The sequence below is a fragment of the Dermacentor andersoni genome, chromosome 3 (genome assembly GCF_023375885.2).
Source record: "Dermacentor andersoni chromosome 3, qqDerAnde1_hic_scaffold, whole genome shotgun sequence".
Classification (NCBI taxonomy): Eukaryota; Metazoa; Arthropoda; class Arachnida; order Ixodida; family Ixodidae; genus Dermacentor; species Dermacentor andersoni.
The window spans coordinates 101,167,855-101,194,974 of NC_092816.1; the positions used below are offsets into that span (position 1 = coordinate 101,167,855).

Sequence of the window (27,120 nt, forward strand, 5' to 3'; positions counted from 1 at the left end):
CAATGCATACTGCACAGTAAAATAGGCATTGCAAAGCAATATTCAACAATGCAAGATTGGTTGCCATTCACCTTGGAAATAACCTTTATTTAAAGAAAATTCCCTGGCGAGACAATATTCAAAAGCACAGTGAACAAAGCAAAGGAGTAACATAATGGCACATGGTTATTTGTCACTGCATGTGTATCTGTCATGCTCAACATAGACAAATCATGTGCTTTAAACTACTGCAGTATGCAGCATACTATGATTAGCCACATGTGAGCACACGCAATGTGTTATGTTGAAGTGCACGGCCTATTTACTTTTATGATAATAAAAATAAAACATGTTACACCAGCACATGTCTCCACCTCATTTGCCAGCGGATGCGCCGGCGCACACTTTGCAGGTAGGCAATGCGCAAATTTCTGGGCAGCCGAAACACACCAACTATGGATTCACGCACCGCACGGCCTCTTTGAAACAAAGCTCGAGAAGGCTGTACAGGGTGCGCCTGCGGTGGCACCTGTACTTGAAGCGGCACTTGTGCCTGGGCTGGCTCCTGTGCGCTGTCGTCATGTGCACCGTCGTCACCTGGGTCGTCTGGCAGAGGCACGCCTGCTGCAAGGCAGAGGTTATGCAGCGCTGCACAAGCTGCAACAATAGTGGCTGCTTTCTGAGGCGAGTAGTGGAGCACCCGATACCTCTGCAGGCATCGGAAGCGGCTCTTGACTCCTATGCACCGCTCAACGGCATTTCGCATTGATGCGTGTGCCTCATTATAGCGCCCCTCTGCCGTGAGGCGATTTGGGTGACCAGGCACAGGAGTCATGATCCATGGCTCTAGCGGGTACCCAGAGTCCCCTGTAAAGTGTTGCACGTCAGTGAACGAACGTGGATACATTAAGGCACAATGCAAGAACACAGTCTACGCCAGGGCCCTTTTACAACAGCAGCGGGTCTTGGATTTATTGTTGCAATATCTATCGAACATTGACCTTCCCAGAAAGTTGTAAAGAAAGTTCGACTCATTTTAAAGAAAAGCCCAATTTCACCTGTTGTCTCGGCTGCAAATCTCATTCTCGGGTTAAGTTGGACATGTAATATTTATTTCATACTCGTGGTTTTCTGCTCCGCTCATCCCATTTGCTTCTCCCTAAATGTACATCCTCCACTAAAACTAATTAGCTCTTCTCTCTTCAGAAGTGTTATTTTATAAAACACTTCTAAGGTCTACTCTCGAATATGCTGCCAGTATCTGGGATCCTTACTCTACTTTTCGTACCTCTTCTCGTGAAGGTACCCGAACTCGAGCTACCCGTTTGATCTTTTATAATCACTCCAGCACCACATGTCGCTGCAACAAAAAAAATTGCAGACATTGTGACACAAAGAAAAATAGCGCAACTTGCACTATTCTACAATATATACTACACCGATCACTAACGTCGATGCCGAAAGTTTCACGCACACGCTTATTCCTTCGTTCCAAGGACAGTGACCAGGAACCAGCTACCCGAGTCCATTGTCACCAACCCTTTTCCATCATACTTGAAAACTGCCATTTCGACGTGTTCTGTAGAATTACACCCCTGCCTGTAACGCTCCACGTGGCATTCAGTGTATTGAAATTAATAAGTAAATAAACAGAATAACATGTCAGCTGTTGTATACATGCTGGTAAAAATATCTGCCTTCTAAGAGAGACATGTTTCTCTCGATAGTCGCTGCAGGTTCATTAGGTACTGCTGCATTCACAACACATTTCTAGCAAATCACGCTTTCTTAAAGCTTGCTAGGATGCAAAACTATTTGACTGTGTATGTTTTACATGTGGAAGAAGCACTGCTACTTTAGGTGCACTTACCAAGCAAGACTTCTCCATGAAGTAACAGGCCACGAGTGAGGCGGCGGCGAAATGCAGAATGCCTCCAAACGAAATAATCGTGGCACGATCCCGGAAACCGTGGGTCAATTGCCAGGATATTCAGCTTTGCATCACACACCTCGTAAGAGAAAGCAAAGAGAAGGTGTCAATGCCACTGCAACAAATATCTGGCACAAACTTTTGCTTACAACACTACTTGCCAATCACAGTCAGCCAACACAATTACAGAAAAGGAGATATCAACATACGCAGTAGGCAGTTGAACTAATCATCAGCATGATAACAATGTTATCTACAAATGCAATGTTGGCATGTGTACATGTGCTCATGTATGGCGTGCGGTCACAACACAATGTGCAAAATAATTCCTTTGGTTTCTTCCGTCCATATTGTACAAGATTCTGCTAGAGAGTGCCACCTGTGTTTATTTCTTGTTTTTCCAGACAAAGTGCCTATTACAAGCGAAAGAACGCGGAAGTGGCAGCATGTGCCGTATTAACAGCTAGAGCAAATGGGTGTCCACACATTCTCATTCTCCCTCACACCATTTTCATTGATGGGATGCTCCTTTTCACGTTTACAGTCTGTTGGCCACAATGCTTTAGTTTTACGTCGAATAAGAATCACAAGGGCTCGTCTTCTGTTAGGATCGCTCGCAGACGAAGACTCCCTTCACTGCTACGGCGTCTATTCCGGTTTAACTCGCGCGTAATGTGTTTACATTGTAGCATCGAAAAGGCTATTCAACTGTGATTAGAGAGCACTGAAAAAGTGCGGCCGGGTTCTATTGCCAAGATCAAAGTCGTCATTACACATACAACACAAACGCTACTTTCTCGAATAGGAACGCAAGTATTACCGGCAATTGATGAAAAATAACGAAACGAAGTTTTTTACAACGTGCACTCGCGCAATCACATATCGAAAATATTTGTCAATGAACAATACTCACGACCATGCAGTTGAGGGCGTAATACCCTTTACGGCTCCAGTACGATTCCGTTTCGCCGGGGCCGAGCTTCTTAGGGCGAACGATGGCTATCAGACTCCCGTCCACACATCCTAGAACTCCTGGAATTTTTCCACGGCTAAGAAAGCCTTCCTTGACGGCGGCTTTCTGTTGCGCCGTGGATGGGAATCTAACCCATCCTTTTTCTTTGCCCACAACCGTAATGGCCTTGGCGACGGCTGTAATGATCCGGCTGATCGAAGGCTGCGACAGTGCAATCACTTCTTCATTCCCGACGCACTGTTGAAAGCTCCCGGTGGCAAAAAACCGCAGCGCGCACAGCACTTTCATCGTAATTTCGACACCACGAAATCTTTGAGGTCCGAGATGTCCTTCCAGCTCATCGCAAAGACGTCACACTATGTCTTTGGAGAGCCTAAAATGCCTTCGAAACTCTTCTTCGGCCATGCCGAACGCGTCGCGTCGTTGCCTCTCGTCGCGTCGTTGTCTTTCGGCACCCCCCAGCAACACAACCAAAGGAGCCGCCATTGCCGTCTCTGTCTCGTCTCGTCTAGGTGCCGGCTCGTCAGCTGGCGCGAGGTTAGCCGGCAGCCACGGTTGCCCTAGCAACCCTCGACATCATGCTCGCCCCCGCGCGCGACCCTCGAGAGAACCACTTCTCCGCGGTTCCTCTCCTAGCAGGGAACCGGTTCCTTTCCAGAAGATTGGCAACCTGTGTGACGTCATCAAAATTTGTCGTCCCGCCCACCAGGGATGACGACAACGAAACGCCGACCAATGGCAACAGCCCAAAGGAACCGGTTCCCAAAGGAACCGCTACAGAATACGGCCCCTGATTAACCTTCAGGACATGGTGTACCCGTCTTTACACGTAAATGGAATATTTGAGGTTTCCTTGCTATTCATTCCGGGTTTATTAAAACAAATTTATTGCAAAATAGTGAAAGACGGAGACATTTCCCTCTGTAAGAGCATGGGCCATTTGGGAGCCTTTACTATAGACCCTTTTCTTTTGATGGGTGTCACCATACTGCGTAGGCAGTGGCGCCATCTATGGTCATTCGGCATGCTGCATTGGACGCCACTACAGCATGCCTCATAATCATATCGTGGTTTTGGCACGCAAAAATCCAGAAATATATTCGTCAGAGGTGAAAGTTCTGAGAGCGAACTAAGCAGTCCAGTGTTCGGCAACGGTCACATTCAATTTGCGAAACACAAACGAACGCCTTAAACACAGAAATCTTTCGGTACCCTTCAATCATGTATACTCGTGAGCAAAAGTATGCGGACCACAGGGTTGCCGAAAAAACTAAATCTCTTTGCAATTCACATGCATAAACTGAAATTGAGGAGTACACTGGAATGTTCACAATGCCAAGTTTGGACTGCAGTCCTCAATTCCAGGTGGCGTTCACAGGCAGAGGGAAAAATCGGCTTTATCTCGCAATCCATGGTCCGTATACTTTTGCTCACGGGCGTACCACCCGGTTTCTACCTTGCCCTGTTTATTCTTGCGGCCATTCGAGTGCATACGTATTCATACACTTTCTTATGAACGGTATCCGCATCGAACAGAAATAGACACAGTACAACGCCAAATTAGATGAAGCACCACGCTCAGTTTTTTAGCGCAGAAGCTTACGATGCTTAGCACCATGGGCGCCATGATGTCGACGATGACCTGCTTGTCGGTGGTCTCAGCCAGGACCGACGCAGCGAACGCCAGCATGGCTTGCACCTCCAGCACGCTGCGCTCCTCCCAGGCCACCACAGACACCGACTTAAACACCTCGATTGGAATACCGTGGGTCTGCGAAAGAATACGAGCACAAAAGAAAAATAAAGGTAGGCAAAACTTCGCGTCCTGACGGCTCGCAGAAGGCGAACGAGTGACCTAGTTTTCAAGGGTATTCTGAACAACCGGCAGAACAATGGAACGACACCGTAAAAATTAATATGTGAATCTGTAAAGCAGGATCTTGGCATTTGACCAGGCAAAATGGAGCGTGCTCAGAAGGGTATAGGTGGAGAAACATGTGACCGCGTTCCCGCGATTGTCGTGAAATATGTGAATTTCAAGGACAAGAATTGGTATGAACTCGAGTTGGGATAGGGGACGTTTCACCCAGAAATGAGATTATAGTGAAGAAAGTGCGCGATTTTGTAAAAGTTGAACGAAGGGCAGGAGAAAAGTGTCAGCTGATTTTCGATAAACTTCCCCACGGTGACACCGAGGAGTGTGCGAACGACATCGTGGTAGTTTAACTACGAGGTCGCAAATCACGTGGCAGAACTGAATGACGCAAAAATTATTGCGCGCGACTGTCAATCATTGCGTCCATTTGCGAAGTATTGTTAATAAAGGAGACATACTTTGCACGTTCATCGAGTGCTGTAGCGCCGACTTAGTACTCGGTACAGAGACGTGGTTGACCCCTGAGGTCCTTGATAGTGCCCTCACCCTATCCACTGATTTCCACACCTTCAGGAAGGACAGAATGGATCAGTGTGGCGGCGTCGTCATGACTGCCGTAAGGAAAGTAATTCTCATACACAATTCCTTGATACGTGTACGCACTTTGACTTTATGTGGATTATATTAAAATTGTCACCAGCTGTTTCTTGTATCGCCCGCGTGTGCTATGGTGCGCCAGATGCTGCTATTCAATTTGTCGATGATTTGTACGAGCAATGCAATTATCCACCACTGCCGGTAATATAAGCCGGTGACAGTATTTACCCTAAACAATAAACTTCCGGACCCGCACATACGTTGGCGGTATAAGAAGAGATTAATGTACGGAATTTTTATTAAAATTTCCTTGTTTAGCTTGACTGAAATGGTTTCTCTCCCTACACGTGGAAATTCTTTCTGGTTTTGTTTTTGCTACCTGAAAATGTGTGCGTTCAAGGACCGCAATGTATCAGTGACCATAATGTTTTGTACCATAAAGTTATGCGGAAGGTTGACAAACTAGAAAAACGGAACACAATTATATATGACCACAAACGGGCAGACATTGCGCAGCTTGTTTTCAATTTGTCATCCTTCGCAGAGCAGTTCTTTACCACGTACCGGGATCTTAATACTACCAACACTGGCGCATGGTCCATGAGAAGCTCCTTCAACTAAAAGTTCAGTACATTCCTAAATCACGATCACGTCATAAACCCTTAGCACATGGTTCACGTCGCCCGTAAAGCGACGCCTCAACAAAAAGAAACGCTTTTACGCGAAAGCAAAGCTGTCGGACTCTGATGGTGATTGGGAAGAGTACCGGAAGCAAGCGAACCAGCAAGCATGTGAATAAAGAAACAGAAACAGCTGAAGATGATTTTTTTAGTGATTTACCTGCACTGCTAACCAAATGTAATAATAGGTTTTGAAAAGCCGTTATTCCTAGAGTTTCCTCTGGAAATTCTACTAATTTAGCTAAGGGCGGTGACTCTTTATCGCAATAGGAGGCTGCAGAAGAGCTAAACTTATTTTTAGTTCTGTGTTAACTTAAGAAAAGCCCATTCCCTCTGATTTAAAGTTCGAAACTCTTGATGCCGGCATGAGTGGCATCGTGACCACGCATGACCGAATAGAATTAAATATTGACAATCTCACAAATAACTCATAACCTGGTCCAGACGGTGTATGCCATAAATTGTTCAAAATAACAAAACATATCACACAGGTTCGCAGCGATTTTTCAACAATATATTGACACAGGGTGCATACCCGACCATTGAAAAATTGCTAGTATGACTCCGGTATTCAAATCTGGCAATTTCTCTAACCTGTTTCTATAACCAGTATACCGTGCAAATTACTTGAAGACATCATATCATCTGCCATAATGAAGTATTGAACTGAGCACAACTTTTTTCTGGCAGACCTACATTTTCTCGCAAACCAACATGGTTTGCAAGACACATCATGCTGCTGATGCATCCTTACTAATTGATGAAATATTTATCGATTTCGCCAAGGCATTTCATAATGTCCGTCCCACTACGCTCAGCACTTCGTCAGATAATGTTTCTCATTTACAATAACGACTTAACTAAAAATCACGCATATACTACTCGATTATTTGCTGACGACTGTGTAATTTACAGACAGGTAACTAACAGCGGCGACAGCACCACTTTCCAAGGAAACCTAGACAGCATTGCCATTTAGTATGATGAATGACAGATGAAAATTAACGCTTCTAAAACCAAAGTCATAACGTTTACGACTGCTGCTAAGCTCCTGCGCACTTCTTATGCCATTAATACGATGCCCATTGAGTACGATTCTTCGTTAAAATGCTTAGGCGTGCACTTTTCTGCCGACCTAACATGTTTTTGCCACCTAGGCACAATAACTATGTAAAGCATCCAAAGCACCCCGATTCGTAAGACGTCACTTACATCAAGCTAACTGACAGACTAAACTTCTGCGTATACTTCTCTAGTTCGCTCAAAAATAGCATATGCGTCATTCATTTGAAACCCGCAGAAAATGTACCTAATTATTAAACTACAGTCATTTCAGAATAAAGCTGGCAGATTTACAACAAGAAATTACTCACTTCATTCCCGTATGACGGATATCGAAGCATCGCTTAACCTTACAGCACTCGAGAAACGAAGGCTGTTTACAGTGTTATCTCACTTACACAGGCTTCATGACAATTCCTTGTCATTTAAGACATCTTATACATATGGAGCGCTCAGCGCATTTTTATGTGCCTTGATCGCAATTATAATGTTTATGGTCAGTGTGCGCGTGCTAACCTTCTGAATTACTCGCCATTATTTGTTGTTTAGCGTCGTTCGAATAATTTACCACATGACGTTGTCTTCATAACAAACCGTGACAAATTTGTACAAAAGTTGAATAGTTCTTTGACCTACTCATAATACTTGTGTTCAAATTTCAATGTTTACTGCTTTGTTTTTCTTTGTATGCGCCGATGTTCATTGCATGTCGATTCGCATACGTGTTGCTGCTTGCGAGTAGATATTTCTTGTACTCTAACCCCCCTGAATGAGCCTTTAGCGTATGTGTATCAAAAGATTACTATACGTTCGCGCATAATGCCGACATCTTCACTGGATCCGTCAAAATTTTGTTGCTCGTCTTTATCGTTTGACACGACACTGTGGGCAAGATTTATGAAAGCGAAGTTGTTCTTTGCGCTTTCCCCCACTCTGTGGGTGCTGGCAGCCAAGCCAAGTAGGTGCAGTTTAAGGTATTAGAGAAGCTTCCGCTGAATAAATTAATTCCGTGTCCGATGGTGGGCTTTGAGCTATGGTCTCGCAGCTCAATAACCTGATGCTCTAGCCACGAGGGCAGAGGTTCATTCATGGTATGAATGAATTACAACATTTCCCCTTCCTACATCATGACATTGTAGCGTGCTCGTTATTGGCCAGTTTTACTGACATCAATATATTTGGCATCCGCCCGGGTCAGAACAGAAGAAAACAGAGAATGTACAATTTTTAGCCGGAGTACAATAAGTCACTCGTCATGGAATCGTCGTTGCAGTTCTCTGACATTATGTGGCGTAAAACACGTGCGTTCGGCTCAAACGGACATGTGTCTGTGACCTGGTAGCATATTTCATAAATACAAATGATGCTGTCCTTTACCCAACTACCGGCAGAATGCTTCGTACAACAATGTTTCCAAAAGTGTGTGGGCCCCGCATAACGTTTGGCATGCTACTATCACTGTTTTATTGGCCCAATCATTCTCCTCATGAGCTACTTCAATATTTTAGCAGCCAGTCCGAAGCCGCCATGTAATCTACTTACTCGTGCGCAATATTTATGTATCCTTGCACATACGACTGTTAAGGGTCCGGTGCGCTCGCACCACAGCCCGTAAAAATTTATAGCTTTTACGCTGCCGAAAATGCTCTGCCATTAACGTGCCCGACGGCCTCACATGAACTGCATGCTCTGGCCGCAGTGCTGAAACGTCACCCCTATCGCTGTGGCAACTATGATCTGGCAAGGTTGTTTGCTCCTGTGTAATGCCAACAGCGGCGTTTTCATGCGGATCACATGCACCTGTCTTGGTAGCTGTAATTGAGTTACAGAAGGCTTCTGAATTTTTTGATCCGCTGTTCGCGCACTATATCTATTCAAGTGCTTGAAATGGTGCCCAAGTTGCGTTGAAGAAGCAATACACATTTGCTATATTTTCGAGTGAAATTTATTAGAGTGCTACAGCTGTCTCCATGTTTGGCATACAGATTTGGCATCTCAGACAGTAATTTGTAAACCGGACTTTCCTTGTAGCATTCCCAGACGTCTACGCAATGAGCGCTCAATGGTTCGGTTGATCAGCCGGAAGATAAAGCTTTCTGCAGTGCTATACATAAGTTTGTACCCTCTGCATGCACTATGCTAATAAGATGCAAGCTTAACGTTCGGCAAAGTGTGTGTCTATGGAGTTATTCGACGCGAGATTGGGTGAACTTGCCGCCCGCAGTATTCCTGCGGGACAAACTTGGCATATATTACCCCTCACGTCATCTGCTAGCCTGCAGTTTTCTACAAACGTATCTCTTGTCAAGTCTGTTTGTTCCGTGGTAGTAGATCACCCATCATAGCTTCTATTTTTCGTAGACGAGGAGAAGCATAGAGCCACGCATACTGTCTTCTTTGCGCTGTAATAAGGTCATTCGTTGTTTTTGATGAATGCTACGTGCGTTATACATCGCACCCGTCGTTGGCCACAGAAATAAAAAAAAAACACAATTGTAGCGGCTCACCAGTTCCAGCGAATAACGCAAGCCATTTCATAACGTTCTAAACAAATGAAGTGGTCGCAGCAGAATGTTTATGAAGCGCCTAAGTTGCGGAACTCCAATACGGTGGTCTGAAAATCGTCCACCCTAAAACAAAATAATTAAGCTTCTAGAGCTATCGTGTAATACAAACGAAATTAGCCATGTAGTTACATGACTGTCATTGTGGAATGTGCTTATGATGGGACAGCGGATTGACTATTTTGCCATGCTTAAGGTGATTACGACAGAATATAATGCTGACATGCACAAAAAGCACTAAAAACGACTTCTAAAACCGAAATTGTATGAGTTAGTGCCAGTTCTCGGCTGCCTGATAGTACGGGTTCCTTTCCCGTGTAACACGTTGGTTCCGCGCTTCTCGCATAGAAAAAAAAAATCTGCTGATGGAAGGGAGCATGTATTTCTACCTCACCGCATTCGAAGCGTTTCATCGTTCGAAAATTGGCACGAACTGATGAAAGTGAAGCGCAGCCGTTAACGTTGCCGTGCGCCATAAGTAGACCACGTATCCACACTGATGCTCCGATATACCTTCAGAAGAGTTGACTGTTAGGCTAGTTGGTCGGCCATATTTGAAGTAGTAGCATAGCGCGAATAAAACAACGGACACAAGAAAGACGGACAAGGACAAGTGCTTGTCCTTGTCCGTCTTTCTTGTGTCCGTGGTTTTATTCGCGCTAAGCTACTACTTCAAAAGACATACCTTCAGTTCAATCGCACGGCGAGCAGCTAAAAACGAAAAACATTGGGCGTCTGCGCAGCGGGGTTGCTCGCTGAAAACAGCTCGCACAGGTGAATAGCCATCGTTCGGCACCATAAAATACTCAGAGCATGCTGGAAGAGCGTAGGTATCGCCCTGTACCTAGAACGCCACGCTCAACATACCTGTAGCAGCCTCGAGGCCGCCTGAGTCGCTCCTAGTAGGATCAGAATTCCCCAGGGCAGTGTCTCCCACACGTGGCGCAGAAACTCGAAGGCGGCTCGAATGCAAGATGTCAGGACACTCGTCGCTAGCATCATGGAAGCCAGTGCGCCCACCACAGCCATCCTGGGCACGAAAACCAGTCATTGTCTCGAAAACACGAGGACATTTCGGTCTCGGATTTTGGCTGCCGTGAATTGAGCTGTTTAGGCGCGTTCTGTCGTTGAAAAACGGTATGTAATATACTCCGAGTGTTTTCTTAACCAAGATTTCGGCTGATGAAAACCACGTGAAACCCCTGTGATTTGCTTCCACAAATTACGGCATGCGCACAACTGCATAAGTCAGCTACGATCTCGTAAGCTTGATACGTAAATTAATATGATTAGGACAGCTTACAGCGTGACATGTTAACGTGGATGCCATGGTAAAAAAAAGTAGCAGTGCCTTTAGAGCTCATCCTACATGAGTCAATTAGGAATTGGTCCATGTGATGAATTTGCTGCTTCGTCGCACTCAGTATCTTTAAATTTATAGTCTTTCGTTTCTGGGCATACTCTCGGGGATGGGTAAGCGCCTGCTGGACAGGATGAAGTACAACTTCTTGGCATAACTCATGGAGGCTAAATAAGTTGGGTGTTAATCCCATGAAAAAAAAATTCATATCCTTCACTGCCAGAAATCCCGAAAAAAAAAAAGACTTCGTCCACTCGTGAAAGTTCACATTTTGTACTTCCAGTCAGCTTCTAGCTTTTTCCGCACTAGTTTCATCATCATCATCTTCATCATCATCATCATCATCCTGGTTACACCCACTGCAGGGCAAAGGCCTCTCCCATACTTCTCCAACTACCCCGGTCATCTACTAATTGTGGCCATGTTGTTCCTGCAAACTAGTTCCGCAATTGTTTAGTGTTGGCTAGAGCTACAGAAAAAACAGACAGTATTCAGGCGCCTGAAGTTTCACCATGGTGCTCGCTCTTTCATGTACGTGCGCTAAACGTCTTTCCTCTTGAGGAAACTGACTTTAGTATTCAAAATTAGCATGAGATGTAAGGGAACGTTACAATTCTTGAATACTACGTGAAAGGTTTCCGTCACAATGGACCACGCAGAGTTCTGCCCAAGCTTGGATACTAAACGTACGTTTCTTGATAACCATAAGACTGGCACAACAGCTGTTACTATAGTATTGCACTCTTTGGATCTGCACGTGAAATTCGCCTCGACGCTGTCTCAGCATGAGTGAAACATATAAAAATAGGGTAAGCTTCTCTCAAAGAAATCTTAGTCGTCCAAGACGAATAACCACATTGGATGATTAGTGCTCTCGCATAATACCAAAATCTCCGACAGTGCTTTGGCCATGATGGAGTGTCGCATTCACAAAGCCCTAGTTTGTAATTTTACAAGTCACTTGTAGTTTGTTATTCACTTCAGTTGTACTTCTTAATGTCGTTAACCATCCCTCAAGAATAATTATTGTCACGCACACATTGTTCTGCTTTTCGCCAGTCGCAGTTTTTTTGCCGGGTTATCCCTGTTGTCAACGCATTACTTGGTAAAGAAGCGCCTACTGTTTCCGATACTTCTTGAATGTTGTCGCTGATTCTAGCGCAAAAAATATTGTCTAATCAGATAAGGCGTGCACAGCCAATAGTGCCCTGCGCTATTTCAGAGGGATCGCTGGGGCTCGAGTACATTCCACAATGTGCGAAAATGTCACGCGCGCCGTCCGACTAGAGAAAATGTTTCGCTATGAAATCACCGACAACATTAAATAACTCTCAAATACAGTATAGGCACATAATGTGCCGAGCAATAGCTTGATAACAGTGACCATTCGGTGAAAAATAGTCGCCTGTAAAAAGCAACACGATGTACGCGTGAAATTATTGAGGGGGGATGGTAGGCAATTACTATCCGAAAAGCGTGTTTCCAATTTCCGCTACTGAAAACGTTTCATGTACTAAAGAATATATCCTAGAAATTTCGTGCCGAAAGTAGCATTAGAAGTGCTTTAAACGTGGCGCAAAATTTATACCTTCCTGCTATAAAAATTGGCATGGCTTCATAGTGATGTGGCACAACTGCTGCTTGAAAAGAGCCAGGAACGTGGCAAGAAACATTTTTTTTTCTTTTTTGCTTTTACAATTGATATTTGTGGCTTTATAACTGATTCTAGCTTCCCGGATTTTTGAACATCCGCTGAAAAATATGACATGTCTGCTGGCGGGAGTGTGCTTGCCTGCGCATAGGCGATTTTGTTCATATTAGTTCAAATTCTCTAAACTTCGTAATACAAACAGAGTTGTCGTGTTGGCATGCAATACTCAGAAGACAGGGATGCCTTGTCGTTTCCCATAAAATCCGAAGAAGAAAGCGCAGATTAACGTGTCAACGTTGTTGACGCGGGGCCGAGCCTCGCTCATGAGGACGAGACATACGAAGATCGCTGGTGTCTCGCTCAGTTCGTCAAAAGCGATCCAAAGCAACGACTGCTAAACGATGTAGAAAATTATATATGTCTCTGATGATCAAAGTTTGGGTTCGGTGGTTCACAATTGAATACTTACATGTGATTTCTGTTGAACAGTGTTTTTGCTTACAAATGGAACGTTATCTCCGCAACTATAACAAAACATTCGTGCAAGATTTTGCCCAATTTTACGTAAGTTCTCTAATGCATCTACGGTACCAAACAATTATGTTGCATTAAGTTGACTTTACTAACATAAAAGGTTTTCTTGCTAAATTGTCCATAATTAGGGATGTGAACAAGTGGAATGGAATTACGATGTTAATGTAATTCCTTCTGTTCAGAGAAAAGGCCACTTATTTAACAACAGAAGTTGTGAACGCCTTATTTGGATCAGTTATTTTTTTACACGTTCCTTGCCGAAAGTAATAAATTAGATAGAGATAAAAGGTTACAATTACAACACTCTTCAATATATTTAGGCAACACTTGGTACGCACAACGAGGTATGCGTTTGCTAAGCATTTGGAAATGAAAACAAATTGATTAGACTAACTTGAGAAAACCACAAAATCGGCAACCTTGATCCCATGACCAACCAACCACCATGATCCTACCATTTCCGCTTGATGGCGGGAAGTGCTTGGCGTCAATCGGGTCGCTCACAGTATACCATAAGCACAATAAGGGCAATCTGCACTAAGTAAATTCAAGCTCAGCTAGAGCTAACGTCCAACCAATAATGTTAAAATTATATTATTGGTTGCACCATGGCGCATTATTACATTATAGATAGCTCCGTACTTACTACACATATATTTTTTGAAGCAAGAGCGGGGACAACCAACTTAAGAATGCATGCTAGCTTACCTCTGTTCGAGGCCGAGCACGAGTGAAGGCGCGTACGAGAGCGTAATGATGGCCAGGTACGTGGCACATGCGAACTCCACACCTCTGCGAATACAACGACGCTACACGTCAGACACCAAGAAAGGCCCTAACGCGAACATCGTTGCCACTATGACGTCAGGTTTCAGGCCAGTTATGATAGTGCCAGACCTTTAACGTTGTGGCACCCGTTGCTCATCAAATCACGATTACCTTGCTAGCATGAAAATACCGAGAGCTTTTCTTGAACAATCAGAATGACGTAATTACGTCACCTTTCATAATTTTTGGAAGAAATCACGTAAGCAATGTAATATTGAAACTGAAGGCGTCCGATACAACAACGAAAACCTGAGCAGCTACACCACCAAAGTGAAACGTAAGCACGTATGCCTTTCCAGTTTTGCGGGAAACTCGTTAACAACAACACACCTGCACACAATTGCTTCTACTAGAAACCGAAAACTTGGCGCATTTTTAATACAACAACGTGACTACAATGACAACAAGTCCAGTGACAATTTATGATGTAATGCCCGGCTGCCTGGACAATAGTTGCCAGCGAGCGCAACTGGTCAGCGATGCGTAGACTTACGAGCATAGCATTCCTTCACAAAATATACAATGCGCAGAATACAATAAATACAAACATTAGAAAACAACTTAAAACTAAAGCAAACCGGCAGCATGTATGAAAAACACAAATATGTACAAAAGCCACCTCAAGAGCAGCACAACTGTTACGGTTGCAGTTGGCTGCAGCATGTGACTGCTGCCTACAGAAACACACAGATGCACCATTCTGTAGCTTAAGAGTTGTGGAGGTGTGCGCCCATCAATAGACTTATCCGTAAGAGAAGCAGTCATCAGCTAGCAGTTCAGAACCCTGAACTTTCGCATATTTCTTACTTTGTCTTTCCCCTGATTGCGCTCCTCTCTTGAGCAGATCTGATGACCGCCACGTTCTCGGGTGACAAAGATGGTGGTTCACTGCGAAAAAAGCGTGCAAGAAGGCTTTTCGGAATGATTCTTGCCATATCATACTGCTAACATATACCGTTTAAATTGCGCTAGAAGCGGAAACTATGACAGAAACTTAGTAAGCGGATAAACGAGGGTTTTTATCCTCCGCAACACCGCCGACCAAGCCATGTACGTAGCTACAGGTCAGGACAGGAAAGGATTCTTGTGCGTGAAGTCCGACTTGCAAGGAATAGTCATTGCTGGTCCTGTAGAACATAGTCATTATCGAACCAGTCTGTTGGCCGTAGACACTACAGACTGGTCCTTTGGTCGTTACCGATCCTAATGCTGACGAGCGATGATAACAACGGAATAAGATATATATATCTAATACATTTTCAGTTGTCCTTTCCTGTCATCAGCTGACACAATATGTAGAACTAAGACGATACTACCAATAAGCTGACCAGAGAGGAGCTAACTAGGATGAGCATATTAAGCTAACAAAATACTACGGACTTTTCCTGTCAGCGTCGCCAGCGCCTAAAGGTCATTCTCCACACCCCGTCGCTTAAACATGACTGCGATCATAGATGAGTGAAGCCCGCCTGCCCGGCCTGGCCTTGCTACGAATGTAGAGACATCCCCACACACTGTGAAAAAGTTATCAATCGCTTCGCCCACGAAAATCCTGGACGACGGAGTTTGGAATATGTGTTGCAATGCTATAGCTTGCCATTCGCCGCTTCAAACGAACTTTTTTTATAGAACTGACTAAATCTACCAAGCTGACATTCTAGTTATCTGGTCATGAATTTTGTTTTAATATTGTTTCTACGCAGTCCAGTACGTGAATTGACATTTTTATATTCTTACTTGCAATAAAGCTGCTTTGTCTAAGTATTTTCGCATGGCCTCTCTATAATTGCTAATTTTGACGAAGGGCATATATATGCCTTTTGGGCGTGGGTCAGCGATGATTTGCACTGTTCTCGTGATGTTCGCGTACCCTTTAAATTTCAATCAAATTCGATATACATGTCGACTTTCTGGTGGAGAGTGGGGTGGCGCAGCTACAATTACACGTGTGATTTCGTTCACCGAGCTGCAGTCAGTGAGATGCATAGTCACTATTTTAATTATGCTGTCGATTTCTGGAGTGAAGAGGAATTTTCTTTATGCTTCCAAGATGCTGATTCTGCAGTGTTTATGGCAAATACTGAAGTGGGATGAATGTTCTATGAATATGTAGCTGCTTCATGCTGTACTTTGCATTTGAGACTTTGAAGTGATCTTGCGTTTGCAATTTTTTTGCAAAAAATGTTACCATGGTCTTTTTGACTGCATTCGGCATCGTTCAACGGGCTTGATTCGATTGATGTTGTTTGGTCACTGTTTAATTATTCAGGCGATAGCAATGTAGCCACACTTTCATTCGTCTTCGCGTTTTAGATTGATATTCTCCTATATACGAGTAACGTTTGCCCTAATATGTCGTACAGTAAGCGCATAATAATGATTATTTCCGTTGAATTGCATGAACTTTATTTATTGTGCAAAAGTAAAATAACCATAATAACTAGCTACACTCCGTCGCGTATGTAATAATGTTGCACTCCACCCAGAGTGATTATCAGTCTAAAATCACGTATATTAAGGCACCAAGATCAGTACTCACTCATTTTAACAATGACATTGTGTTTGTTTTCTCCATAATACGTCGAAAACCAATCTTCACGATTGGTTGCGTGAACAGCTTAGCACAATAAATTATGGATATTTCGGAAGCTTGATAAACCGCAGAATTTGAATTCCCAGAATTCTTTAGGAGCGGGAAAACCTCTTAGAACAAATCAGTGAGATGGTGATTGACAAGAATTAACAGTATTTGTATTATGGCGGGAATCTTGTGACAACAGTAACTCCATAAAACAAGAAAGAGACCCCCCCGCCACCCTCCAGGTCTCACTTCGAGCAACTGCAAACACCGCTAAAATGAGTGGCTAAATAGTACGCCACTGGTCTGGAGCAGACCACCGTCTTTTGCACTATATATATATATATATATATATATATATATATATATATATATATATATATATATATATATATATATATATATATATATATATATATATATATATATATACGGTTTATTTCGCAGGTCGCGCGCGCTGAAGACGATGACGCTGGCCAAGATGATGAATATATACAGATGAAGATAAAGGGGTAAAATAATGCTCACAATATATATATATATATATATATATATATCGCAAAGAGCGATGGAACGAAGAATGCTAGGCATAACGTGGAGAGACAAAATGAGAGCGGCTTGGATCAGAGAGCAAACGGGTATAGCCGATATTCTAATTGGCATTACGAGAAAAAAATGGGGCTGGGAAGGTCATGTAATGCGCAGGTCGAATGACCGGTGGACCATTAGGGTTACAGAATGGGTGCCAAGAGAAGGGAAGCGCAGTCGAGGACGGAAGAAGACTAAGTGGGGCGACAAAATGAGGAAATTCGCGGGCGCTAGTTGGAATCGGCTGGCGGAGGACAGGGGAAATTGGAGATCGCAGGGAGAGGCCTTCGTCCAACAGTGGACATAAAATAGGCTGATGATGATGATAACACACACACACAAACACACACACACACAGATACACACACACACACACACACACACACACACACACACACACACACACACACACACACATATATATATATATATATATATATATATATATATATATATATATATGCCACCTAGAAACCCCGATGCACGCAAGCCGCCTGAGGTTGCTGCGCGGCCTCCGCGAGGCGAAACGCGTTCGCATCGGCACCACGAGATTGACGTACGAAAATACGTCGCGGCCGCGGCTGTTTCAGGTTAGGGGTTGGTGCACACAAGAGGTACACTTACTGAGGCCTTACGTAGAGCAGCCAAATGACGGTGGTGCACGTTACAAGCGCCAGAACTGCTCCAGGCAGAGTCACGATCGCCCACATGAACGTGTTCACTGGAGGCTGGGAAGTCTCTTCAACCCTGCAGAGCGCATTTAAATGAGTTTATGCACCTGCTAGAACAACCTGAGCATGCTTGTGAGTGGCGAACGCGTTGCTGTGAGCCATACTGTTTACATCAAACATGCGCAAGGCATAACCTGTGCCTCTTATTAAATTTTTTTTTCTTCACTTGACAGGGGCGAGATGTTCGGAGGTAATACACGAACCCAGTGCATTAATTGCATTTTCTCAGTGTGGGTGGAAGGAAAGAAAATTGATCATTTTAATATATTTCTTCAGGTGAATGTGACAATTGTAGCGTTTCTAGTGACACAATAGACTTTAAGCTTTGCTGTGGAACAGGCGTTCATCTTATTGTTGTTGTTGTTGTCCTGAGTGGCTGTGTCCATCTTGACTGCGTTTATTCCAACTTCGTCCTTCTTTTCTCCCCTCCCAAGGTACCTGCGCTTCATCTTCTATCCGAAGGCTCATACCAGTTCGACAATTACCAGCCAGACAGCCAGACAGCGATGCTTTCACGGTGGCAAACGCTTATGAGCCATTGCAGTGAAACAATGTGGTACTGACAAAAAATGTTATCTGAGGTAAACTGCGTGATCAAACTTTACGAATAAGAAATCTAATTAATGCTCGAATGTTTTGAAAAAGAAAGCGCATATTTTGTAAAGCTCTTTTTCATGACGGCTTGAATTTTGCTTGTTGAAAGTGCAACGTGGATGACACTTGGATGACGAGTTTCAGTGGCGCCACAATATTGGTTCGAACGGGGTCTCCCTTGCCTATACACGAAGACATTTCGCATGGACGCACCCTAGAGCCGACCGAAAGGCTGTATCGACCCTCAGCTAAACTATAGCAACTACGTTTCCGTAACCCTCCTCGACAATTATTCGGCTATAACTTCGTAATCGGGACGTTTCAGCGTCTATACTACAAGTTATTGAAATTGAGGAGTATTCAGTAGAAGAACATCACACCCGTCGAATAGATGCAGCTGAAGATTTCGAGCAGTGGACCCAAAAGAGAAAAACAAAAACAAAAACGAAGTAAAGCAGAAGCAAAATGAGAACCAGGTTTGTTGAATAATGGCACAGAACACGCGGTAGATTTTGGTTTAGCTTGAAAAGATGGCCGATGCCATTTTAACCACTACGGTAGTAGGAACATGAACCACGGGAGTCAACTATAATAATAATGCACCTTACATTTCGCTAACCAAACGGGACCACGTCGGTGCACTGCTTCTCATCCCTGGCGAGTGCTGGCGATCGAAATGACTGCTTTAGTCGTCGCAGCATCCGATGAGCTTCCAATGGGAATCACTGGCGACCTCTTCAATCGCGACAATAGGCTAAAAGAACTAAAAAGCGACCTGTCGCGGACGAATTCGCTTACGTGTAGTAGGCTGCACTGATTCCTTCGAGGGTTAACACCAATCAAACTGTACCGCGTCCGTAAATAGAACTCACACGTGACAGGCGACTCTCAGTGCCCTCTTGTTGCCACCCTCGTGGAAGCTGCAGATGTTACCCAGCACGGTCATGAGCGACGGGCCCAACAGGAAGGCGTTGTGTACGTCTGTGCGGACGCTGCGAATGCCAGTGTCAACTTCTTCTAAATCTGTTAGATTTGAACGAGTGGAGACGTCTTGATTTTCCGTTTGCATTTGCGTAGAACAGTAATAGCACTAGTAGCCATCCTGGAGCAACTTAGCAAGTACATCTAATGACCAATCGTGGCAAATTCTTGATTCTGGCGCCCGAATATAAAAACAATACAGAAACGAAAGAAAGAAAAGACGTATGTATTTGCGACATTGTAGAATAGAATACGACAATTTAAGCACGAAAACTTACTTTGTATTTTGTCAGAATGAAAAACAATTAAGAAGTGTGTGTCTCTTGATAAATCTCTTCGAGCAGCAGTAACCGTTCACAATCTTGTGCAGAAGGCTCCCGTGCGGGCGCTGAAATGTTCATTTCTAATTTTTATCGTCGGTGTCCAACTTTACTTAGAAAATTAAAATGGCAATAGATTAACCTTGGAAGGCTCGGGTCTTAAATTCGTTAGTACTCCATGGTACTCTCGCGATTCCGCCAACACTGAAACAGTGCTTGGAACTTTTTCGCATCTGTGCGCTTAAAGTGGCTTCGTACGTCCTGCTACACAGGCTGGCGATTCATGGAGTGAGTGATTGTCCAGCATTGGAAGGAAAGGATGGAAGGAAGTCAGGGAAGTATAGCCTGTTAACTTATGTTGCAGATCATTGGAATGAACTGCAAATGAAGCATGTAAACAACTGTAATGACAAACAGCTGCCATGCCTAAGGAGCTACGCTTTGCGACACATTGAACGATTAACCAATCATGATTTAAAATGCCAAGCTAGTTCTCACCTCCTGACTTTCGTTTTTTTAACCATCGTCATGAACTGGGTTGCCATCTGGCTCCCTGAAAAAGAAAGCAGAAAGTATCATAGAAAGCAGGCACCTTCACAAAAGTTGACAAAGTGTAAGGTATTCTATAATAAACATTATGTAAAGGATGATTCCGTTATATATATTGGTTTATACACGAATCCTTCAATGGACAAGTTGAAATATTCAAGTGAAATGAAATATCCAAGTGATTTGTTTCGGATGTATAAAGGTAGCTGTCATGGGTTTAATACATCGGAGGTCTAAAAAATTCCGCCATTTCAACGATATGTTCCACGTCACTGGGCGCTTGCGAGGAGGGACATTTATGGCTTCTTAAAGGTTTGAAATAAGCGATCTGTGTTGTATGCAGGCTGAACTAAATATGATGGATGCGAAAAACTATTCAATTCTTACGATGTGCAAATGACAGAACATGTACGCGTATTAAGCTCTGTCTTTCGCGTTGTCCCCCTGCCGCCGTGGCTTAGCGCCTATGGCGTTTGAGTTGCTAAGGACGAGGTCGCGGGAAGAAATCCCGGCAGCCGCGGCCGCACTTTGATAGGGGCAACATGCAATAGCGCCTGAGTACTGAGCATTAGAGGCACGTTAAAGATCCCGTGGTGGTCAAAATTATGACAGAATCCCACATTTTGGCGTGCCTCATAATCAAATCGTGGATTTGGCTCGTAAAATCTTGGGGGGAGTATGTTGCCTCCCTGCGGCAGCTGCAGTATGGATGGATGGATGGATGCTATAGCATGAGCGATCCCTCTCGAACGGGCAGGTTGGTTGCGCCACGAACCCCTTGCTATTATATTGCCTAATGTCCTACCTATGTTAAAAAAGAAAAGAAAAAAAAAAAAGAACCCACGATGAATTCCCATAACGAAAGTTTCTGAACCCATATTGTGAACTTTTTTTGTACGCCTCCGTTCTTTGTCGCTTCCCTGCTTTTCTTCCACCAGTCTTCCTAACGCCGCTTACTAACATCTACTGCGGGCATGTGTACTTTCCCCCTGCTCTCGCCCGACCCAAGGGTTTCAAGGAGGCCAGAGATGCCTAAATCGACCGCTGGGCAGGTATCTTCACATTCTAATAAAACACGCTCCATAGTTTCCCTAGCTTTACGGCAGCAATCAAATGCGTCTTTCTTCTTATATCTCGCTCTGTAAGTGCTTGTTCTAAGTCATCCTGATCTCGCTTCGAAAAGTAATGAGCTTCCCTTTGAGTTATCATAAATTGTTTCTTTCCTCATATGTTCTTTCCTCTTGAATAGTTACACATAGTAGGTTTATTTTCCATTGCCACCACCCAAGAGGTTATCTCAGCCTTTCTGACTTTCCGCTTGACGTTCTTTTTTGCTATGTTGCTCACCTGCAGGTCGCATACTTGCTGGTAAGCTTCCTAGTTCTTTTCCTCCACTGTGAATCAATGTTTTTCCTGTACAAATACCTGGAACCTCTCCCAACCCATTCATTTCACCATATTCTTCAGTCGTTCTTCATAATCAATTTTACTGCGAGCTTCGCTCACTTCAAAGCTTGTTCAGCCCATATCACCCGGCACAGCTTCACTTGTAGTCTTCCCATGAGCGCCCAATGCGAGGAGTCTCACTGACCTTTGATTGCCATCGAGAAAAGAATGAAAACTTCCCCTTTCCTAGTATTGTTTTTTTTTGTTTCCATATATCTATTGCCTTCGTTTATTCATATAACAAGGTATTTATTGTCTTATTCATATTGAAGGTATTTATATTCGAGGTATTTCCCGGCCCGGTATTGTCACTGTCTGTTCGCTGTTTTCATTTAATACAATTACACCTGATATTTAACGCTAGATTTCGGACCTAGCTTATCGCCTTCCTGTCCACAGATATTAGCCAGACGTAGCTTGTCACTTTGATTGTTAGCTAGCAACACAATGTATGTCGTCCGCGTAAAACAAACCTGGAAGCTACTGCTATACTTCTGTACGCGCCTGTTTGTATGAGAGATTAAACCCGATATTGCTCCCTTTAGCGTCCTTTCCATCCTCGCCATGTACATCATAAACATCAGTAGGGATAAAGGGCACCTCTGCCTCAGTCCCTTGTTGATATAAACTTTCTCCTCGCTCCTAATCTCTTCCCATTCAACACAAACGGTATTTTGTGGGTAAATCCATCTCAAAAGCTGTATAATATCGTCACCGAAGCCTTCCCCTTCCAGAATATCCCACAAAATGTTGAGATATACGTGGTCATACGCTCCTGTAATATCGAAAAAGGCCACATATAACGGTCTCCTTTCTACTCTGGATATTTCAATACACTGAGTAAGGGCAAGTTTTCATCCAGACGCCTACCTATTCTGAAACCATTCAGAAGTTATCCCAAAATGCCATTATTCTGTGCCCATGCTTGCAGCTTTAAACTAACTGCCTGCATTGCTATGCTGTATATTACCGATGTAATGGTCAACTGTCTATATGATTGAATGCTATCTTGCTCCCGCTTACCTTCATAAATTCAATTCACTTTACTTTGTCGCCAACCGTCTAGTATTCGTATATCTTTTAAACTATATTGTACTACTTTCAACAGAGCTTCCTCACTTTTCGGACCTAGTTCATCAATCAGCCTAACGGGAACCTCCTCTGGCCCTGTGGCTGTGCGCTTCTGATTTTTTTCTTGGGCTTTGTTCCAGTTGAAATTTGCCAGGACCAGCTCCTTTTCGATCTGTTTCTCTTTCATGCTCTTTTTTTCTTCAAATACAACCTCGTCATTGCCTTTCATTACCATTGCATTTCGGATGTAGTTTAATGCCGCATCTTCTTCCAGTTTGTTTCCATCTTCGTCAAGGATATGTTATATTGTTCTGGACATCTTGCCTAACATGTTTATATGGCTACAAAATATTCTAGGTGCGACATTACCAGTATTTGAACCATATATTTTTTCTTCCTGTACATTCCCCATTTTCTTACTACTTGATCCTGCGGCAACGGCGCTTTTTTTCCCTGCCTATGCTCTCGGGATGCTTTCTGTCGCACGGCAATCGCTTCTCGTATCTCCCTGTTCCACCACCTTTTCGGTTTCTTTTTCCTTTCAAACGAGCATGTTGCTTCTCTTTCTTTATTGCTGTTATTACATTTAGAAATTCAATATATTCTCACCTTTTGCTTGGCATTTTGCCAAGTTCTTCCTCGACTATTATGACTATATTTGCTATTTGCTCAGCGTTGAAATTTGGGCTGGCCCATTTTGGGTCCCTTGCTCTCTTTCCAAACTACATATCCCATTTTCAAATTGATGCGTTTATGGCCAATCCCTATGCTGCTATACCTTCCTCGTCAATGACAATTTCTCACAGCTTGTCATCCATTCCTCCTGTCATCAGACAGTAATCGGTGGTCGATTGCCGGTTTCCCATTTCCCACGTGGTCTGCCCGTCACACTTAGGCCCTGTGTTCACAATAAACAGGTTATGTTGCTCACTAAGATCTAGCATTCACTTCCTGTTGTAGTCGGTATCGTCATATAAATCCTGTATGTGGGCATTCATGTCACCTAATAGGATAATTTGGGACCAATCCCGAAACCATTAATATAATCAGTGGTCAATGGGAGCGGCGCCATCTAGGAGCAATGGCGCTCACACTACTTTGCCTGCAGCAGTGGAAAGTAGATGGGGAAGCCGGCCTAAGCATGAGGGCGAATCGTTGGCCGCTGTTGGAGAGGGAGAGGAGCCGCGATGAGACGGGAGAGAGGGCACTGGAGGAAATGGCTTGACGTTGCGCATGTATTGCGCCACCTAGTAACCATGTGGACGGTCGCATCTTCGCCGAGGTTGAGTACCTCAAACAAATGGCGCACGAAGCCAGCTTGCCTCTTTCAACCCCTATAACGCTGGTTGTGCGGAAGGTGCATTGCACTACAGAGCTCCTGGTTCGAGGCATCCTTGAGCCAGATGAGAATGTGCGCAGAACACTGCCACGTAAGCTTTGCTGTAGGTAGATTCCAACAGGGCGCGTTGGATCTGCTGCATTTTAACGCGACAGCCGGTGTCGTCGGCGTCGGCGTCAGCGGCGTCGGCCGAGAGCGATAAATCCCGGAAGGCACTTCATAAATAAAAAATTGGAGGACGCTTAAGCTTCGCCTTCAAGAGTGAAACGCGACAGCGTTCCCGTCGACCCACCAAAGGGTGTAAGACAATGCGCTACGGCCCAGCGATCACTTACGAGGCGCCCCTCATCGGACCCACCAATCACGCGGTGAGCGTCGAGCAACGCAGCCTTCGGCACGGCAACGAAACGTGCGCCTGAGCAAGCGGAACGAACCAAAGAACTCGGTGTCTCGGAGGGGGAAACAATCTACGCCAGCTAAACGTCGCGATCGGTACGGGCAGAGAGATATATAGATAGTGATCTAAAGAAAGGAAGGACGCTTGATTCTGCAACCCGTGAGAGAGCATGGCGAAGCGTCGTTAGGGGAGAGGGAGTCGGGGCCGCGATGCGCCTCGCACCGGTCCCCGCACAGCCCCAATGCGCGCGTGGCGCGCCACCTGTCCGGGCAGCGCCGCACATTGAGAGGAGGGGGTCTTCTGTGTTTGCCGCAAGATGGCTCTGCGTGTGCGGAAAGCGCAGAAGAAATGTAGCGGAAACTTACTTCGCTACTCGTGTAACTGCAACTTCTGTAAGTTACATGCTCATAATTGCCGATATACACCGCAGGACAACTTTCTACGGCTCGTTTCTAAGACAACGCCGCATTCACTAGAGGCGCTTTTGTACCGCTTTGAAGCATTGAACCTGTGGCTGAGTGGTAGCGTCTACGCCTCACACTCCGGAGACCCTGGTTCGTTTCCCACGCCGCCCATGTAGCAAGTTTTTATTTATGAATTGCCTGCCGGGATTTTTCGCTCCCTGCCAACGCCGCGGACGCCGACACCGACGACGCCGGCTTTTCTGCGACACGAGCTCCTTAACGCTGTCGCATTAAAAACATCTTGCAAGATGGGCTCGTGGGAATCGAACCAGGGTCTCCGGAGTGTGAGACGGAGACGCTACCACTCAGCCACGAATTCGTTCCTTCAAATCGGGACAAAGTCGCCTCTAGTGAATGCGGTGTTGCCATAGAAACGTGCCGTAGAAAGTTATACTGCGGTGTATATCGGTAATTATGACCATGTAACTTACAGAAGTCGCAGTTTCACGAGTAGCGAAGTACGTTTCCGCTAAATTTCTTCTGCGCTCTTCGCACACGCAGAGCCACCTTGCGGCAAACACAGAAGACCCCCTCCTCGCAATGTACAGCGCTGCCCCGACACGTGGCGCGCCACTCACCCCATGACCGCGTCCGTCTTCATGGCGCGTCGGGGCCCGCGGCTATCTCTGCCTATCGCGACGTTTGGCTGGCGTTGCGCGTTTGAGTAGGCGGTGCGAACGGGGTGCGATAACGCTATCGCGTTCCACTCTTGAAGGCGAAGCTTTAGCGTCCTCCAATTTTTTCAAGCGAGGTGTGTATTGGCTCACAAGTGGCGTTGTCCTGGTCACGCAAACGAAAAAAAAAGCCGTTGCTCACAGGGCAAAGCAGCTACGGGAAAGTGCGGTTTGATGAGCTGACAGCTGCGCCGGCGCCGGAGCGTGAGTCATTAGCAAGGATTCCAGCTGCATAGGTGTGCGCTCACGCCACGCGCGCAACCAGTCAGTGCCGCTTCGCTTCCGCCAGGGAGGGAAAGGGCGGGAAAGGGTTTCGCATGCACTGCGCCGGCTTCATTTCCGGTCAATTCAATCTCGGGAAACGAATGGGACGGCCACGCATTGTGCATTCTCCCTAGGAACGAGCAGCCTTCGAAGAGCGGTGGCGAGAATTCGCCAATGAAAGGGTTCGCCATCGGCGCGCCGATGCAGCCGTTAAGGGATAAATATAGTCCGACGTAGCGTGAGCGCTCGCACACGTTATGTCACGTTGGCGAGAACAACAGCGTCTATAGTTCGACCGATGGTTCGAGGCACTGGTGCAGCCAGCGTACCTGGACCGGGCCAATGCGCTCTGACGCGCCCGGAGACAGGCGACGTTCGCCCGCGCGCCGATAACATCGGACTATAAACGCGCCTTTAGAGCCACCCGCGCCCAGGCAATCTGACATCAACGAGAAGATCTCGAGCTGAGGCAGCAGGAGGTCCGAGCAATTCGGCACCGTTACCTGCGGGTTACTTAACCGTGACGAAGGTCAGGTGCACGCAGGACAAACTTCGCTTAGCCCCAATTTCTTGTAAGGGAAGGGTTGGTCGTTCCTTTTTCTTGGCTGTGTCTCAGCTGATTCGGCTATGTGGCTATTTTTGGTCTACACATTAAAAAAATCTGAATCTATAAAATATATGTTTCAAAAGTTGCGCCACATTCGGCCAGCTGTTGTGCAGCTTTTTCTGCTTGTTTCCGTATTTATGGCGTAGTCTATATTGTAGAATTCACCATCTTGTCAGCTCTGATTTGCCCAGAAGGGTGCTGCGCAGTGAGCGACAGCGTTAAATTTCTAACAGTGCAAGCTTTTCTTTCACTTGTCAGTGGTTGTGTCTGCTCTAGAGTGTTAGCTGGACGCCACGGTAGAGAGTGTGTTCAGCCTGGTCACCATTTTTTATGGGGTTTCATGGGCCGAAATCTCGATTTGAATGTAAGACACGATGTAGTAAGAGTCTTCGGATTACTTTTGACCACCTGCGATTTTTTAAGGTGCATCCAACGAACGGTAAATGGGCGTTGTTGCATTTCACCCCCGTCGAAATGCAGCCG

At 45.0% G+C, this 27,120-nt stretch overlaps 2 protein-coding genes across 2 annotated transcripts in view; both read right to left on the minus strand.

The window, feature by feature from the left end:
- Nucleotides 1–27,120, minus strand: part of LOC126541575 (uncharacterized) — a 70,347-nt gene that overhangs the window by 7,385 nt on the left and 35,842 nt on the right. Inside the window, exons 10-15 of the mRNA XM_055076253.1 lie at nucleotides 20,325–20,379; nucleotides 17,825–17,947; nucleotides 14,842–14,922; nucleotides 13,915–13,998; nucleotides 10,529–10,691; nucleotides 4,486–4,653 (exon numbers count right to left, since the gene is read on the minus strand). Coding sequence (XP_054932228.1) covers nucleotides 4,486–4,653; nucleotides 10,529–10,691; nucleotides 13,915–13,998; nucleotides 14,842–14,922; nucleotides 17,825–17,947; nucleotides 20,325–20,379 — 674 coding nt within the window. The remainder of the gene's footprint in view (nucleotides 1–4,485; nucleotides 4,654–10,528; nucleotides 10,692–13,914; nucleotides 13,999–14,841; nucleotides 14,923–17,824; nucleotides 17,948–20,324; nucleotides 20,380–27,120) is intronic.
- LOC129387337 (putative nuclease HARBI1) lies at nucleotides 67–3,669 on the minus strand. Its single transcript, XM_055076254.2, has 3 exons — nucleotides 2,823–3,669; nucleotides 1,850–1,988; nucleotides 67–846 (listed from the first exon to the last, which is right to left on the minus strand). The coding sequence occupies exons 1-3, from the start codon at nucleotides 3,168–3,170 to the stop codon at nucleotides 332–334; spliced, it is 1,002 nt and encodes a 333-aa protein (XP_054932229.1). The 5' UTR covers nucleotides 3,171–3,669; the 3' UTR covers nucleotides 67–331.